Below are 18,514 nucleotides of genomic sequence, written 5' to 3'. Positions count from 1 at the left end.
TCGTGGCTCCGACGCGCCCCCTGGGGGCCGGAGCCTGACACCGCGGCGCCCCGCCCCCGGCCCCGGCCCCGGCCCCGCCCCCGGCCCCGGCCCCGGCCCCGGCCCCGCCCCCGGCCCCGCCCCCGGCCCCGCCCCCGGCCCCCTCTTCCTCGACTGCAAACCCCCCTTCATGCTTAGGTCTGTTTCTGGACTCAAAGATCCATTTTGGTCTATTCTGCGCTAGTTGGACAGAAGCAGTTTTCTTCGTGTATAGATGATAATACAGCTCCTTCTTTCTTTCTTTCACTCTCTCTCTCTCTTTCTTCTTTTTCTTTTTTTTTTTGAGAGTCTTGCTCTGTCACCCAGGCTGGAGTGCAGTGGCAAGATCTCCGCTCACTCCAGTTAGTTACCACCTCCCAGGTTCAAGCATTTCTCCTGCCTCAGCCTCCCTAGTAGCTGGGGCTACAGGCCTGCGCCACCACACCCGGCTAATTTTTCTATTTTTAGTAGAGACGGGGTTTCACCGTGTTGGCCAGGCTGGTCTCAAAATCCTGACCTCAGGCGATCTGCCCGCCTCAGCTTCCCAAAGTGCTGGGATGACAGGTGTGAGCCGCCACGCCTGGCCTCTTTGCGCTTTTTTTTTTTTTTTTTTTTTTTTTTTTGAGACGGAGTTTCGCTCTCGTTACCCAGGCTGGAGTGCAACGGCGCGATCTCGGCTCACCGCAACCTCCGCCTCCTGGGTTCAGGCCTCCTGCCTCAGCCTCCTGAGTAGCTGGGATTACAGGCACGCGCCACCATGCCCAGCTAATTTTTTGTATTTTTAGTAGAGATGGGGTTTCACCTTGTTGACCAGGATGGTCTTGATCTCTTGACCTTGTGATCCACCCGCCTCGGCCTCCCAAAGTGCTGGGATTACAGGCTTGAGCCACCGCGCCCGGCCACTTGTTTTTTTTTTGTTTGTTTGTTTTGTTTTTGTTTTTGTTTTTTTTTTGAGACGGAGTTTCGCTCTTGTTACCCAGGCTGGAGTGCAATGGCGCGATCTCGGCTCACCGCAACCTCCGCCTCCTGGGTTCAGGCAATTCTCCTGCCTCAGCCTCCTGAGTAGCTGGGATTACAGGCACATGCCACCATGCCCAGCTAATTTTTTGTATTTTTAGTAGAGACGGGGTTTCACCAAGTTGGCCAGGATGGTCTCGATCTCTCGACCTTGTGATCCACCCGCCTCGGCCTCCCAAAGTGCTGGGATTACAAGCTTGAGCCACCGCGCCCGGCCTTTTTTTTTTTTTTTTTTTTAATACAGATAGGGTCTTGCTATATTGCCCAGGCTGGTGTTGAACTAGTGAGCTCAAGATCCCTCCCTTTTGGCCTCTGAAAGTGCTGGGGCTACAGGCGTGGGCCACAGGACCCAGACTGTTGCAATTTTTTTACCATCTGAATAGATTACTCCTTCAAAAGGAAACCTTATGACGTCTTTGACTGTTTCCAGTGGCAGGAACATGGGCAGACAGAGTCAGACACAGCTGGGGACACTCGGGAGCATCCTGGAAGCCCTGGCCATGCAAGTCTGTGGTGCCAACACAGAGAAACAACATTAACCAGCCCTGCTCTCAGAGGGAAAGTGGAAGAAAAATTCTAGATGCCTGCCGCTTGGCAAGGTCTTTTCTTTTTTTTCTTTTTTTTTTTATTTTTGAGGTGGAGTCTGGCTCTGTTGCTCAGGCAGGAGTGCAGTGGCACGATCTCAGCTGGCTGCAACCTCCACCTCTTGGGTTCAAGTGATTCTCCCGCCTCAGCCTCTCGAGTACCTGGGATTACAGGTGCACACCACTGTGCCTGGCTAATTTTTGTGTTTTTAGTAGAGATGAGGTTTTACCATGTTGGCCAGCCTAGTCTCGAACTCCTGACCTCAGGTAATCCACCCACCTTGGCTTCCCGAAGTGCTGGGATTATGGGCGTGAGCCACTGTGCCCAGTTGGCAAGGTCTTTATACCTACTGTCTCTCTGGCCAAGATTTATTGAGGGCTACAGGCCTAGTGGTGGGGGAGGCACGACTCATCCAGACCCGAGAGTATGTGGCTTGCTGCTCCTGGAGTGCCCTGCTGCAAGCTCAGGGGGGCGGGAAGAAGTCCTCAACCAGGCTTGAGGGAGGAGGGGTGAGCACACAGGGTGTCAGGGTGGAGGCATGGTTGCAAAGGGGTGGATCTAAGGTGGGCATGACAGGAGGCCGGGGTTCTAATGCATCTGGGCTCAGATGGAACTGAAACGGTTGAGGCCAGGTGTGGTGGCTCACGCCTGTAATCCCGGCACTTTGGGAGGCTGAGGCGGGTGGATCACTTGAGGTTGGGAGTTCAAGACCAGCCCGACCAACATGAAGGAACCCCGTCTCTACTAAAAATACAAAATTAGCCAGATGTGGTGGCACATGCCTGTAATCCCAGATACTTGGGAGGCTGAGGCAGGAGAATCCCTTGAACCTGGGAGGCAGAGGTTGCGGTGAGCCAAGATCATGCCATTGCACTCCAGCCTGGTCAACAAGAGTGAAACTGTCTCAAAAAAAAAAAAAAAATAGGCTAAGCACAGTGGCTCAGAACTGTAATCCCAGCACTTTGGGAGGCCGAGGCAGGCAGATCGCAAGGTCAGGAGATTGAGACTATCCTGGTGAACATGGTGAAACTCCGTCTCTATTAAAAATACAAAAATTAGCTGGGCGTGGTGGCATGCGCCTGTAATCCTAGCTACTCGGGAGGCTGAGGCAGGAGAATTGCTTGAACCCAGGAGGTGGAGGTGGCAGTGAGCCAAGATCATGCCGTTGCACTCCAGCCTGGGTAACAAGACCGAAACTCCATCTGAAAAAAAAAAAAAAAAAGAAAAGAAAAGAAAGTGAGGCCGGGCGCGGTGGCTCAAGCCTGTAATCCCAGCACTTTGGGAGGCCGAGGCGGGTGGATCACGAGGTCAAGAGATCAAGACCGTCCTGGTCAACATGGTGAAACCCCGTCTCTACTAAAAATACAAAGAATGAGCTGGGCATGGTGGCGCGTGCCTGTAATCCCAGCTACTCAGGAGGCTGAGGCAGGAGAATTGCCTGAACCCAGGAGGCGGAGGTTGCGGTGAGCCGAGATCGCGCCATTGCACTCCAGCCTGGGTAACAAGAGCGAAACTCCATCTCAAAAAAAAAAAAAGAAAGTGAAACGGCTTTTGCAAAAATTGTAACAGTGAGAAAATTATAACAGAGAAAGAGAACTGACCTGACTGACTCCATCTTGCCTCTAACCTCCGAGGTTTCTTTGTTCATTCCTGGGTGTAGGCCGAACTAACTTTGGAAGGAACTTAATCTATAGTTTAACTGTGTTTGGGGTTTTTTGGTTTTTGTCTTTTTTGAAACAGAGTCTCCCTCTGTCACCCAGGCTGAGAACATTGGTGCAATCAGGGCTCACTGCAGCCTCTGGCTTCTGGGCTCAAGGGATCCTCCTGCCTCAGTAGCTGGCACCACAGGTGTGTGCGCTAACATGCCTGGCTATTTTTTTATGTTTTGTAGACATGTGTCTATGTTGGCTAGGCTGGCCTCAAACTCCTGCGATCAAGTGATCCTCCTGCCTAGGCCTCCTAAAGCTGAGATTACAGGCGCGAGCCACTGCACCCAGCTTCTGACATCATATAAGTCACTGGGTGGCTGTGTCATTCTGTCACCAGTTGGCCACACCAGTGAAAAACAAATGATGTAGGGATGGGGAGTCACCTGCAATCATCTGAGGTCTTTCTAGGATTGAACCCCATTTTATTTTGTTATTGTTACTATATATATATATATATATATATATATATATATATATATATATTTTTTTTTTTTTTTTTTTTTTTTTTTGAGATGGAGTCTCACTCTGTTGCCCAGGCTGGAGTGCAATGGCGCAATTTCAGCCCACTGCAACCTCCGACTACCGGGTTCAAGCAATTCTCTTGCCTCAGCCTCTCAAGTAGCTGGGATTACAGGTACCCGCCACAACGCCTGCCTAATTTTTTTGTATTTTTTCATAGAGATGGGGTTTCTCCATGTTGGCCAGGCTGGTCTCGAACTCCTGACCTCAGGTGATCTGTCTGCCTCGGCTTCCCAATGTGCTGGGATTACAGGCGTGAACCACTGCTCCTGGTCTTATTACTGTTATTTTTGAAACAGGGTCTTGCCCTGTTGCTCAGGCTGGAGTGCAGTGGTGAGATCACAGCTCTCTGAAGGCTCCACCTCCCGGGCTCAAGAGATCCTCTTGCCTCAGCCTCACAAATAGCTGAGACTGCAGGCATACCACACCATGCCTGGCTGACTTTCCTTGAGTTCTTGTAGAGATGGGGTCTTGCTGTGCTGGCCAGGGTGGACTCAAACTCCTGAGCTCAAACGATCCTCCTATTTCGGCCTCCCAAATTGCTGCACCCGGCGTAAGCCCCGTTTTACATATGACAAAACTGAGATGTCGAGTGCCCTGTCTGAAGTCCTGGATCAGGTAAGGGCTGGAGGCCAGATTCCGATGAGTCGCCAGAGGCCGCCTGGTGAGGTGACTTCGCCCCACAGGGGAAGTGAAGATCCTGCCTCTTTCCAGTGTTTTCGGTCATTCTCAAGTTAACCACCTGAGGGCGCCGGTGGCCACTTGCTGCTCTTGAAGCAAAGGGGGGTCAGGGCTGCAGCTGGCTGAGGAGGCCCCACGGCCCCCTCCTGCCTCCCAAAGCCAAGCTCACAGCCTTCTCCACCTACATCTCCTCTCCGCCCACCCAGCCTGGGCAGACCACCACCCCAGGTGCCATCTTTGGCTGGCCTCCCCCACCCACGCCAACTCTAGCCCTGGGCAGCCTGGCACCTTGCTGGCGCCTCGCCTGGCCGGCCAGGCCCTGCCATGCTCACCTCGCCTCTCCCATCCCCCCAGCTCCTCCTGGGACCCCGTCTCCTCTCTGAACCTGGCCCAGTGGCCTCCCGGGGTGCTCCCTCCTTGGTGTTGACACTGCCCATCTGTCCACTCCTGTGGGCCGGAGTCCCAGGATCTTCAGCTCCCTGAGGGCAGGCCCTGAATGGTGTCCAGGGCAGCCTCTGTGCAGGGCATGGGGTGAGGGAGTGCACAGGGCTCCCGCGGGGGCAGAAGGCGAGTGTTCAGACACGTCAGGGCTCTGGGGGACAGGGACGCTGCGGTTGGGTCCTCTGTGCGGGCGTTCTCAGCATTAGGTCACCACAGAATTGGCTTTCTGCTAACCAGATCCAAGAAACTGGCCAAGAACCCTCAGTGACAAGGTTCTAATTGACCCAGATGGACGTGCCTGGGGGAAAACCTGCCTGAGCTGCCGGGACGGGGTGGGGAGGGGGCTTTAGGCTGCAAGCCCAGCAGCCTCTGTGTCAGGGACTTCCGGGTTCACCAGGCAAGGCTTTCCCACGCCCATGGTGTCGGTGTGGCCCCCTGGGGCTGGGCCTGGAAAATCCTTGCCTTTACAAGTCTCTTTCCAGCCTTTAGACCCAGGGAAGAGAAGGCCCAGGCGTAGGCCTCTGGCCAGCAGTAGACTGGGGTCTGGTTAGAATTGAATTACGTTATTTCCGCAGTGCTTGTCTTTGTGATTACTTTCTATTTCTGGCAAGTGATATTTGTTTTCCACTTGTGGGGACGCCTTAACACAGCCGTCTGCAGGGCCTCCTCTGTGGAGGCGGGAGCTGAGACCCAGAGGCTTGGGCATCATCCTCCACACTCCAGCCATGTGCTGTACCCAAGGCCACGCTGCTAGAGGACAGGGAGGCTGGGATTAGAACCCCGTCCATCTGAGCATCTGACACCAGAGCCTGTGCGGCTCACTTTCCTTCTTCCTCTCTCTTTTCTTTTTCTTTCCTTCTCTTTCCTCCTTTCCTCCTTTTTCGCTTTCCTTTCCTGTTCCTTTTTTCTTTCTTGCTGACGGAGTCTCCCTCTGACGCCCAGGCTGGAGTGCAGTGCCGCGATCTCAGCTCACTGCAACCTCCGCCTCCTGGGTTCAGGGGATTCTCCTGCCTCAGCCTCCTGAGTAGCTGGGATTACATAGTCACGCCACCACACCAGGCTAATTTTTGTATGTTTAGTAGAGACGGGGATTTTACCATGTTGGTCAGGCTGGTCTCAAACTCCTGATCTCAGGTGATCCACCCTCCTAAACCGGATCACCCTCCTAAACCTTCCAAAGTGCTGGGATTACAGGTATGAACCACGTTGCCCGGCTTTATTTTTTTTTTTCCTTTTAACAAATGAAGTCTTGCTATGTTGCCAGGGCTGGTCTCGAGCTACTGGGCTCAAGTGATCCCCCTGCCTCAGCCTCCCAAAGGCATGAGCTACTGTGCCCAGCCAGAGCTCTTTTGTCCTGCACAACTGACTTCTGGGTGTTATTTATTAGTTGCATGAGAGGACCATAGGTAATGAGTAATGGGATTATAGGCATGAGCCACTGCACCTGGCCCAAATAAAAATAATTTTAAAAATAAATTGTTTTCTTTTTCTCCTTAAACTTCTTTTTTCTTTTTTTTTTTTTAAGATGGGGTTTCACCATGTTGGTCAGGCTGGTCTTGAACTTCCGACTTCAGGCGATCCACCCACCTTGGCCTCCAAAGTGTTTGGATTACAGGCGTGAGCCACCACGCCCGGCCCTCTCTCCTTAAACTTCTTTTACCGCAGTTTGCTTTAACTTGTGTAAGTGGAGTTTTTTTTTTTCTTTTTTTCTTTTTTTTTTTGAGACAGAGTCTCGCTCTGTTGCCCAGCCTGGAGTGCAGTGCGTAATCTCAACTCACTGCAGCCTACACCTCCGAGGTTCAGTTGATTCTCCTGCCTCAGCCTCCTGAGTATCTGGGACTATAGGCGCGTGCCACCACACCCAGCTAATTTTTTGTATTTCTACTATTGACCAGGTTTCGCTGTGTTAGCCAGGATGGTCTCAATCTTCTGACCTGATGATCCGCCCGCCTTGGCCTCCCAAAGTGCTGGAATTACAGGTGTGAACCACCGCTGGACGACATTCTTTGTGATTCTGTTGGTGAGCACCCCCAATCTCTCCTGGCAGGCTGGGCCACCGATTGCAGGCTGCATCATGCTTGCTGCCTGACCCATGCCCAGAGGGCAGCAGCTTCCAGGCTTGGCTTCCCAATGTGGAGCTAGAGCCCTCAGAGGCTTAGAAGACACTCACGTGCAGAGCCCTTCCAGATTTGGAATATTCAGCCATCATCTCACCTGTTTGCAGGCGTTTTTGTAAGGCAGCTTGCCTTTATCAAGCTTTTCCATGGGATTCAAGTTTATTTCACAGAAACTCCCGTAACTTTTCTGTTGGTGCTCGTGTTTGAGCAACTTACACAACACTTAGTTACATTCAGGGTTGCCACACAGCTCAACAGACACAAACCGGTTTGGGGACAAACACCCTGATCGGGGAAGCATGTAACTCCGGGCAGGGGAAGCCTGGAGAGGAACCCAGCAGGTACTCAGGCACCTGGCAGGCAGGTAGGGAGGAGTTCCGGTGGTGAGAACAGCTCCCGTGTCCGTGTTCTTTCACTGGTGTGGACCCTGGGAGCATCCTCCTGGCTGGAAATGGAATGGCATTTTCCCCGTACCTCCTGGGACCTGTGCAATGCCAGGTGCTCCTGCTGGTCCCCACTCCTTGGGTTGACAGCATGTCCTCTGGCTCCCTCCCCTCCTTGGTCCAGATACCCACCCAGAATTGGGGCCCCTCACCCTCCTTGCCAAATTCTCATCCTATACCTGGTCACCAAACATGTTTGGGAGTTGCTGAAGTGCCTGTTACTAAGGCTGGTGGTGCCTGCAAGAGACGAGTCCATCTCAAAAAAAAAAAAAAAAAAAGTTATGTTCTGAGCAATATTCAGGACATGCTTATACTAAAACATGATTCTTTGTTTATCTGAAATTCAGATTTAACTATGTGCCCTGTGTTTTTATGCACTCAATCTGGCAACCCAGTTCCTGTACTCCTGCCAGGGAGTTACGGGACTGCCTGGGTGGGACAACTCCAACCCCTGCCCAAAACTGCGCCCTTGAATCTGCCTGGGAGCCTCCTTCCCAAACTGCCCTCTTGGGCATGGAAGGGCTGGAGCTCCGAGACTCCTGGGGAGTTCCTCCAGTACCCTCCTGACTCTCTGCTCTCTATTTATTTATTTAGAGACTGAGTCTCCCTCTGTCTCCCAGGCTGGAGTGCAGTGGTGCGATCTCAGTTCACTGCAGCCGCCACCTCGAGGGTTGAAGCAGTTCTCCTGCCTCAGCCTCCCAGGTAGCTGGGACTGCAGGCGAGCACCACCACACCCAGCTTTTTTTTTTTTTTTTTAAATAAAGATGAGGTTTCACCATGTTGATCAGGCTGCTCTTGAACTCCCAACCTCAGGTGATCCACCCACCTTGGCCTCCAAAGTACTTGGATTACAGGCATGAGCCACCACGCCTGGCCTAATTTTTTTGTATTTTTAGTAGAGATAGGTTTTCACCATGTTAGCCAGGCTGGTCTCAAACTCCTGACCTCAGACAATACACCCGTCTTGGCCTGCCAAAGTGCTGGGATTAGAGACCTGAGACACTGCACCTGGCAGACATTCTGCTCTCTCTTGGGCCTCACTTTCCTCCTCTAGAAAATGACTGTTTCTCTGTTCTGTCTACCTGCCAGCCTTTCCCAAGGATCAAACTCCTGAGTGGGGTGGGTCAGGGATCCTCAGCAACATGCTGGAAGGAAAAGGGGTTTGTAGGGAGTTTCTGTTCTTTAGCTCACAGTAAGACTTTGAGGGAACAGGACAGGGGTCTTTTTTTTTTCCTCCCCCAAAGCAGTTTGTAAACCGGTTAAACCACTTCAATGATAATTGATTCAGGCCGGGATCCTGGATAGATGCAGAAAGTATTACAGGAAGTCTACTGGGGATCAGGGCATTCACAGGCTATTAAAGTGAAAGGTTATCTTACAACGGGGAGGCCTGGCAGGCACCACCAACAGTGGGGCAAGCCGACATCACACACCTGTACCTCCCGATCCCATCTGTCTCCAGAGTAAAGGAGGCTAAAGAGACTTTCCAAGTAAGTGCAATGCTTGATCTGCGAGTAGAACCTGGATCAGAAAAAAAAAGAACAGCTGGAGAGGCTGTCATGGGGTAAATGGGAAGATGGACAGATTGCAGCATCATGTGCATGTCACGTTTCTTGAATTCAATGATCACACGATGTGACAACGTAGGAGAAGCATGGGAAAGTGTTTAGGGGTAAAGGGTCAAGTATCTGCAACTAATTGTCACACGGTTCACCAAACCAAATGGAGAGATAGGGAGATAGAAAAGCAGAGAGAGAGAGAAAGAGCTGAAATGATAAACACTGGGGAATCTGATTGTTGTATTTATACTGTTCTTGCAACTACTCTGTACATTAACTATTTTTCCAAAACAGGTCTGTGGGAGAATAAATATAAAACATCAGAAGCAGAAAGGGATTTAAAGACCTCACAGTCAGCCCACCCTCTCCCAGACAGGACCCTGAGAAGGAAAGGTCTTGGCCCATGGCCACTCCGTGAGCCACAGCGGGGCTGGCCAAACCCAAGCTTGCTGACTGCAAACACAAGGCCGCAGCCCTGGGTCTGAGGACCCCCAAGAACAGTAAGGTGGCATCATTCAGTGTCATTCCCGTTTCCTAGCCCTGCTCCCCTGGGCTGCCCCACAGTTAGCACCTTGCAAGAGGTGAGCAGCTCCCATGGGGTTCAGGGGAGAAACCTACCCCTCCCTTTCCTAAGAAAATGAACCCCTAGCTTCCCTCAGCATGCTCTGCTGACTACACTGGGGAGATAGCCCCAACTCCCTGGGTGCAGGCAGGATCAGACCTCAGGGTAAAAAGGAGGGTTCAGAGAAAAAAGGACATTTTTTTTTTTTTTTTTTTTTTTGAGACAGAGTTTTGCTCTTGTTGCCCAGGCTGGAGTGCAATGATATGATCTGGGCTCATCACAACCTCTGCCTCCCAGATTAAAGTGATTCTCCTGCCTCAGCCTCTTGAGTAGCTAGGATGACAGGCATGTGCCACCATGCCCGGCTAACTTTGTATTTTTAGGAGAGACAGGGTTTCTCTATGTTGGCCAGGCTGGTCTCGAACCCCCCATCTTAGGCGATCTGCCTGCCTCGGCCTCCCAAAGTGCTGGGATTATTGGCATGAGCCATGGCACCTGGCCTTAGGGAATGTTTTAAAGACAAAGAGAACTCCTGACCTGGTGATCTGCCCGCCTCGACCTCCCAAAGTGCTGGTATTACAGGCATGAGCCACCATGCCCAGCTAATTTTTATATTTTTTAGTAGAGACAGTGTTTCACCATGTTGGCCAGGCTGGTATCAAACTCCTGGCCTCAAGTGATCCACCTGCCTTGGCTACCACACTAAGCCAACAAATATATATAATAATTTAAATGATGGGCTGGGTGTAGTGGTTCATGCCTATAATCCCAACACTTTGAAAGGCCAAGGGGGGCAGATCATGAGATCAGGAGTTCCCTTTGTCTTTAAAAGATTACCTAAGGCTGGGCGCCATGGCTGATGCCTGTAATCCCAGCACTTTGGGAGGCAGAGGTGGGCAGATCACTTCAGGTCAGAAGTTGGAGATCAGCCTGGCCAACATGATGATATCCCATCTCTACTAAAAATACAAAAAATTAGCTGGACAGGCACGCACCTGTAATCCCAGCTACTTGGGAGGCTGAGGCAGGAGAATCACTTGAACCTGGGAGCCGGAGATTGTAGTGAGCGAAGATCAAGCCATTTCACTCTAGCCTGGGTGACAGAGTGTAGAGAGCCAGAGTAGCCCACCCCCTCTGGGGGAATCAGCAGCAAGGCTGCCGTGAACTTTGAGTGAACTCCAGAGAAGTGAAACCATGATAGGGAATGTGTATGTCTCAGAGAAGAGCAGAGAGGCCTAGAAGAAGATAACCAGCTCGCACTGATCTTGCTGCAAGATAGTTGTTAGCTGAAGTATGTTAGCTAAAGTGTGAGAATTATAATCACACAATGTTCTAAGTAACTGCACCCTCCCTCTGCTATATACTTTGTAAAAATATAAAATAAAGTACTCTGAGGCAGGTCGGGGCCTAAGAGATTTACATCATCAGCTTTTTGGACCGCCTGGCCCAGCGTTATCTTTCTTTTTTTTTTTTTTTGAGACGGAGTTTCGCTCTTGTTGCCCAGGCTCGAGTGCAACGGCACGATATCGGCTCACCGCAACCTCTGCCTCCTGAGTTCAGGCAATTCTCCTGCCTCAGCCTCCTGAGTAGCTGGGATTACAGGCACGCCTCACCATGCCCAGCTAATTTTTTGTATTTTTAGTAGAGACGGGGTTTCACCATGTTGACCGGGATGGTCTCGATCTCTTGACCTCGTGATCCACCCGCCTCGGCCTCCCAAAGTGCTGGGATTACAGGCTTGAGCCACCGAACCCGGCCCTGTGTGTCCTTCTTTATACCCCACAGTTCCCTCTTAGGTCTTTGAACACTTGTGCAGTGCGGGACACAGCACCCGTCAGAACGGAGCAAGACTCCGTCTCAAAAATAAATGGCCTTACAAGACAGAAAAATAGATTCCACCCCAATTCTGGTTTTGTAGGATTGTTTGCTGGGCTTAGCATTTACAGCCTTAACCTAAACAGTATATAAGTTTTGTTTACTTTATGCCCTTAGGCCATAAGTCTTTCCAGGAAAAGTCATGTGTGGGAATTCTTTAAAACTCAGGGGTGATTGAAGGGGGACAGCCAGCTTCATCACCTCCACATTTCACAAGGAAGCCAGGCGTTGGAGTCTTACACCTGTAATCCCAGCACTTTGGGAGGCTGAGGTGGGAGGATCACTTGCGCCCAGAGGTTCAAGACCAGGTAGGGCAACATGGCAAAACCCCATCTTTACCACCACCACCACCAACAAACTATTTGGGCGTGCTGGTGCATGCTGGTGCGTGCCTGTAGTTGCAGCTACTTGGGAGTCTGAGGTGAGGGGATCATCTGAGCCCTGGGAGGTCGAGGCTGCAGTGAGCTGTAATGATAGTAGTGCACTCCAGCCTGGGCAACAGAGTGAGACCCTATCTCAAAACCAAAAATGAACAAACAAAAAATTTCACAAGGAGAAGACACTCTAATCATGTTCAGAGCCATGATAATCATCATTAATTCGGGTGTAAGAAGGAAAATAAAGCAGGAGAAGGTGCCCACTGTCTGTCAAATTCACCCATTCAACAAATACTTTGGGTGGTTGTCATGGCTTATGCCTGTCATCCCGGCACTTTGGGAGGCCGAGGTGGAAGGATCACTTGAACCCAAGAGTTCCAGACCAGCCTGGCCATCTCTACAAAAAATACAAAAATGGCCAGGCGCGGTGGCTCACGCCTGTAATCCCAGCACTCTGGGAGGCCGAGGCGGGTGGATCACGAGGTCAAGAGATCGAGACCATCCCGATCAACATGGTGAAACCCCGTCTCTACTAAAAATACAAAAAATTAGCTGGGCATGGTGGCGCGTGCCTGTAATCCCAGCTACTCGGGAGGCTGAGGCAGGAGAATTGCCTGAACCCAGGAGGCGGAGGTTGCGGTGAGCCGAGATCGCGCCATTGCACTCCAGCCTGGGTAACAAGAGCGAAACCCCGTCTCAAAAAAAAAAAAAAAAAAAAAAAATTAGCTGGACGTGGTGCACCTGCCTGTAGCCCTTGCTACTCAGGAGGTTGCGGCAGGAGGAACGCCTGAGCCTGGGAAATGGAGGCTAAAGTGAGCTGTGATCAGGCTCCTGCATTCCAGCCTGGGCAAGACTGAGGCCCTGTTGCTGCTGTTGAAAGTATTTATTTAGCACCTACTGTAGGCTCCTGGCACGTAAGGGACTTCAAATCAGACAGGGCCCTGCCCTCCGCCCACTGGGATGCGTGGGAGTGGGGGAAACACGCAGGAGGCGCTGGGCTGAGTGGGACCGCAGGGCGCGGAGGCCGCGGCGTCCGACCTGGGACGTGAGCGGTCAGCACGGGCCGGCCCGACGGGGCTGCGCAGGGAACTGCAAGCTCGCAGGCCCGGGGCAGGGCCGCGCTGAGCAGCCGCAGGCCCAGGCCGGGCCGGGCGGGCCCCGAGGCCTCTCCTCCTCGCTCCCGTCTGGGAGGCGCCATCTTGCTTCCTTTACGGCGGCAAACGAGGCCCAAAAAGGCCGGGGAGCTCCGAGCGCCCCGGTTCCCCGCCCCCGCCCCCGCCCCGCCCCGGCCCCGCCTCCGCCCCTCGGCCCCGCCCCCACGCCCTCGGCCCCGCCCCCACGCCCTCGGCCCCCGCCCCCACGCCCCTCGGCCCCGCCCCCCACGCCCCTCGGCCCCGCCCCTGCTCGGGGTGACGCTGGCCGGGGCGCGGCGGTGTCGGCGGCGGCGGCGGAGCGAGCGCAGCGCGGGGCCGTCATGGGGGCCCAGCTGAGCACGGTAGGCGGGGAGGGGGCGCCGGGGCCGCGGGGCGTCGCGAGGGACGGGGGCCCGGCGGCGAGGGGGCGCGCCGGCCTGCGGGAGGGAGCGCGCGACCCCGGCCGCACCCACCCCCACCGCGCCCGGCCGCACCCACCCCTCCGCCTGCGCGCCCCGCCCCGCCCCACCCCTCCCCGGCCCGGGCGCGGCCCGGGTCCTCCTGCCCGGGGTGGGGCGCGCCGGAGCCCGGCATGTGGCGGCGCCCGGGCCCCGCCCTGGCCGCCGGGGGGACCCGCGGGTGTGAGCGAGCGTGAGCGAGCGTGTGAGTGCGGCCTCAGAGGGCGAGTCCACGCGGCCGCGAGTGTGACGGCGGGTGTGCAGGGCGGGCGTGGGGCGTGTGCTGCGGTGCAAGTGTGAGCGGCAGGATGCGCGTGGCCACTGGGACTGGGTCAGAGGGTTTTGCACGTTCGAGCGACGAGGAACAGAAACCCGATGACACCGGGGCGCCCTCCCCGTGCGCAGTGGGCCCGGCTGCCGGCAAGGCCGGGCCCCCGCTCACCCTGCAAGCTTCGCTGGGGACCTCACGCTGTGGTGTCAGCGCTGCGCGCTCTCCGTTTGCAAGTGGGGCTTGGTCACAGTGCGACAGCGCCCCCGCCTTAGGGAGCCAGCTCCGTGGGGTTTCAAAGTCCACTCTGCTGCTGTCACTTCTGCGCTGGCCTGCAGACACTTTCCCTTCCCGTCAGGCCACCTCTCTCCAGTTTCTCAAAAGTGGACCCTTATGGGGCTGCAGGCTTGTGTTTGTGTGCTCACATGGAGGCTGCAGCTGCAGAGGGCAGCTCCCCAGTCAACTGACCTGATGGGCATGGGGAGGCTGGCACAGGAGGAATCAGCCCTGCACTCCTTCATCTCCATACCTGGCATCTGCCACCTGGAGGGCACCTGGGTCCTCCCTCAGGCGTCGGAGGCTCCTCCTTGGGGAGCCAGGCAAAAGGCCTCTTGGTTTTGGTGGTGGTTCAGTAAAGTGTGGCGCAATCCAGAACTCAAGGATGTTCAGACCTCGAGTGGGCACCACGAGAACCCGTGGGCACCACTCGAGCCTCCATGCAGCAACCTGCCCATTTTTCCCCAGAAAGCACCTGCCTCCTTTTTTGTTGAAATGTCCTGTGTCGCTAGAGCGTCCCCTGGTCTCCACCCCACTCTTCCCTGCTGTTTTTGGTGGTGTGCCTAACCTCCCAGCTGGGGCTTGGATTTATGGCCACGGTGTGCTCAGCACCTGGCTGCTGCATGCATTTCTTTTTGTTTTTTTCTTTTTGAGACAGAATCTCTCACCCAGACTGTAGTGCACTGGCCCAGTCATAGCTCACTGTAGTCTCAACCTCTTGGGTACAGTAAGTGATCCTTCTACCTCAGCCTCCTGAGTAGCTGGGACTGTAGGCATGCACCAACATCTCCAGCTGATTTTTTTGTTTTTGAGACGGTGTCTTACTCTGTCACCCAGATTGGAGTGCAGTGGCGTGATCTCAGCTCACCACAACCTCCACTTCCTGGCCTCAGGCGATTCTCCTGCCTCAGCCTCCCAAGTAGCTGGGATTAATATGCACTCACCACCACACCCAGCTGATTTTTGTACTTGTAGTACACATAGAGCTTCACAATGTTTGCCAGTCTGGTCTGGAACTCCTGACCTCAGGTGATCCACCTACCTCAGCCTCCCAAAGTGCTGGGAGTGAGCCACCATGCCTGGCCTAATTTTTTGGATTTTTAATAGCGGTAAGATCTTACTATGTTGCCCAGGCTCGTCACAAACTCCTGAGCTCAAGTGATCCTTCTGCCTTGGCCCCCCCCTCCCCCCCCCCACCACCAAAGTGCTGGGATTACAGGTGTGAACCACTGTGCCTGGCCTCATTCCATACATTTCTGTTGAATGGCTGAGCCGTCCTCTGTGAGGGGCAGAGCTCTGTCTGGGAGTCAGGTGGGGATTTCCTTTGTGGGTGCTGCTGGGATCCCCGCTTGGCCCAGAATGTCCCCAGCACACTCTGAGCCAGGCCTCCTGGCTCAAGGGCTCCCTACAGTCTGCAGGAGGCTGGCTGGGGGCCTGGTGCACTAGGTGTCTTATCTGGGACATGCAGGCCCTGTGGTAGGCCTCCCCCGACACTTTGGGGGATCCAGGCCTGGGTTTGGCCCTGGACTCTGCCAGCCACTCTGGGGGAACGCTAGGGCTTGGCCTGCCATCCTGGACTGTGGTTCCCTGTCTCCCTGCCCTGCCGTGAGGGCTCAGCGACCCTGATGGACTGACAGGTAGAGTCTGCTGGGCTTTCCTGCTGTCCCTGGCAGCCCCATGCTTAGTTGGCGGCCCAGATCCCAGCTCTGTGTCCAGCTGCTCCTCCTCCTGGGTTCCCTTCCCTCACAGTTCCCAGCCCAGCCAGAGCCCCCCACTGCAGGACTTCCTGCACCCCCACCCACTTCCTCCCACTTAGAACAGGACTAGGAGGGAGGTGCTGCTCAGATTCTGGTGGGACCGCTGGCGGGCGGTGGCGGGGGGGACAGGTAAGCAAGTCACCTGACTGGCTTGTCTAAGCTCCAGGGCAGGGAGCTGGCACCTGGGGAGAACTGGGCCTGCCAGGTTGGGGGTCCTGGCAGCTCTCTCTGCCCACCCCAAACCTGGCCTGGGCAGAGTGGAGGCCAGGGTCCCAGTGGGGAATTCCAGAGGTGGGCAGCTGAGCAGGGCATTCTAAGAGCAGGGAGCAGAGCTATGCAGCCCCTCAGTATGGTGGGGGAGGTGGGGGCTCCTTAAAACTCTGGCACGCCACGTCCCTCTTCCACTCTATGTTATTAGAGGCAAGGAGAGCTGAGGGTGGTGGATTCCCTGGTGGGGCAGAGCATGGCTTATGGGCATTAGGTGAGGGCCTGGGAGGCAGCCGTCTCCTGGGCCCCCAGGGTGGCTGGAGTGAGGTGATATCTGTGTGTGTGTGTGTGTGTGTGTGTGTAAGTGTGCACACAGCACAACTGAGGAGGCACAGCGGCGGGACCTTGGGCTTAGCCATCTGCCTCCTGTTTACTTGGCCCACTGCTGGTGGAGGTGGGGGTGGTGCCGGTGATGGAGGTTGGGGCAGAGCCCATTCCAACCCATGCTGGTGGAAAGAGAGTACATCCCACCGTGTGAGGCTGGCAGGGCCGGTAGCTTTCAGGAGGTGAACACTTTGCCCCTCCACTGCTCCTGCCCGTGGTGCACCTTCTCTGCCAGCATCTGTCTCCCCCATATGGCTTGAACTCGGGTGGGGCCTCCTGGCTTGTGTCCCCTGCATTGGGCATGGGACCTGCCACCTGAGTGCCCACTGGGGTTTGTGGACTAAATGATTGATGGATAGTGATGGTCTGCCCTTCGCTGCCTCCCCAGAAAAGAGCTTTTACCTATAAAAAGCCCACCCCTGGAACTGAAGCATTTACTGGGCAAAGTAATGTTACTCTGCTTGTGCATTGCCACACTGTGTTCCAGTTGGCTTCATTTCCTTACTATTTGATACATAGTGTGCATTTCTCTGTTACTGTAACTATTGCGGATGACAAATTACTATCTTACTGGCAATCAAAATGATATGGATGGGAATGAACTTCAGAGGCTAGGCCTGAACCGGGAGGTGGTTGCTCAGGCCTGGCGCTCAGCCACGCGACCTGTACCTCTCAGCTTTTGCCCTGTTATCTATATGCTATGCATTAAGTGCTTTTAAATCTAAAGCAAGCAAACAGCCCACCCCATCACGAGGTCAAGAGTTCAAGACCAGTCTGGCCAAAATGGTGAAACCCTGTCTCTACTAAAAATACAAAAATTAGCTGGGTTTGGTGGCGGTGGCAGGCGCCTGTAATCCCAGCTACTTGGGAGGCTGAGGCAGAGAATTACCTGAACCTGGGATGTGGAGGTTGCAGTGAGCCGAGATCACGCCACTGCACTCTATCCAGAGCAACAGAGCAAGACTCATTTAAAATTAATAAATAAATAAAAATAAATCAGGAGATTGTGACCATCCTGGCCAACATGGTGAAACCCCATCTCTACTAAAAATACAAAAAGTTAGCTGGCCGTGGTGGCGCATGCCTGTGATCCCAGCTACTCGGGAGGCTGGGGCAGGTGAATTGCTTGAACCCGGGAGGTGGAGGTTGGGGTGAGCTGAGGTCATGTTACTGCACTCCAGCCTGGCAACAGAGCAAGACTGCATCTCAGATTAAAAAAAAAAAAAAAAAAAAAAAAACCCATCCCCTCTCTTTCGTGGCCAGGAGGTGGCCCCAGGCTCTGGTCTGTCCCCTGAGGCTTGGTTTCCTTACCTGAAGTGGGAAGAGTCAGGACCAGGCTTGAGGACGGTAGGAGGTGACAGGATCCTGGCTCCGGCAGCCCCTGTTGTTGGGAGCGGACACTGGAAAGAAGGCCCCTGACACTCATCCGCTGCCCACAGCGAGCCGGGCCTTCTGAGCAGTGCCTGACTCCCAGCTCAGCCCTGGGAGCTGCATGCGTCCTCTCTGGGTGGGGAACAGGACTGGAAACCACCTGCAGCTGGATCTTAAGCCCACCTCTGAGGCCTGTGCTCTTGGAGGGCAAGTGACGTTTTCTGACAAACAGGATAGGCTGTGCCCTGCCTTCACCCAGGAGTCTGGGCTCTTGTCTTGGTTCTGGAAACTTCTAAACAAAATAAAAAGACCGGAAGGGCGGGAGTCTGTTGTCCCGTCACAAATTCATTCCATGAATATTTCTTTCTTTTTTTTTCAAGATGGGGTTTCACCATGTTGGTCAGGCTGGTCTTGAACTCCCGACCTCAGGTGATCCGCCCACCTTGGCCTCCGAAGTGCTTGGATTACAGGGGTGAGCCACCATGTCCGCCTCCGTGAATATTTCTTGAGTGCTTTCTGCGTGGAGTGTTGGGGATACAGTGGTGATGACAGATCCCAGGGTCTACTCCAGGGCCACCTCTGGATATTCATGCGGAGCTGGCGCCTGGGGTTGGAGGAAGGTCTGTGCAAGGGCGGAGGCCCGCATTCGGGGACTTGCTGTCGGGACTGCTAACACACAGGTGTCTTTTTCTTGGCCCAGCACCCCCGCCTAGGCTCACGTCTGTCAGTTTAGGTTTAGGGCAAGTGAGGGATGTGG

At 54.3% G+C, this 18,514-nt stretch overlaps 1 protein-coding gene across 2 annotated transcripts in view; it reads left to right on the top strand.

Annotated features, from left to right (window-relative positions):
* Positions 1–18,514, top strand: part of CYB5R3 (cytochrome b5 reductase 3) — a 49,922-nt gene that overhangs the window by 8,845 nt on the left and 22,563 nt on the right. The window contains exon 2 of one of the 2 annotated variants that reach the window (XM_074391063.1): positions 6,866–6,990. Coding sequence is in view for 1 of the 2 variants with exons in the window: in XM_039463247.2 (XP_039319181.1) it covers positions 13,378–13,398 (21 nt within the window). In the remaining variant the exon portion in view is untranslated. Of the gene's footprint in view, positions 1–6,865; positions 6,991–13,299; positions 13,399–18,514 lie in introns of those variants that run through there. The other variant, XM_039463247.2, reaches the window with a different exon arrangement.

Source organism: Saimiri boliviensis, chromosome 21, assembly GCF_048565385.1.
Source record: "Saimiri boliviensis isolate mSaiBol1 chromosome 21, mSaiBol1.pri, whole genome shotgun sequence".
NCBI classification, from domain to species: domain Eukaryota; kingdom Metazoa; phylum Chordata; class Mammalia; order Primates; family Cebidae; genus Saimiri; species Saimiri boliviensis.
The sequence above is the reverse complement of the archived record's forward strand: the minus strand, read 5'-3'. Positions and strand labels throughout refer to the sequence as shown.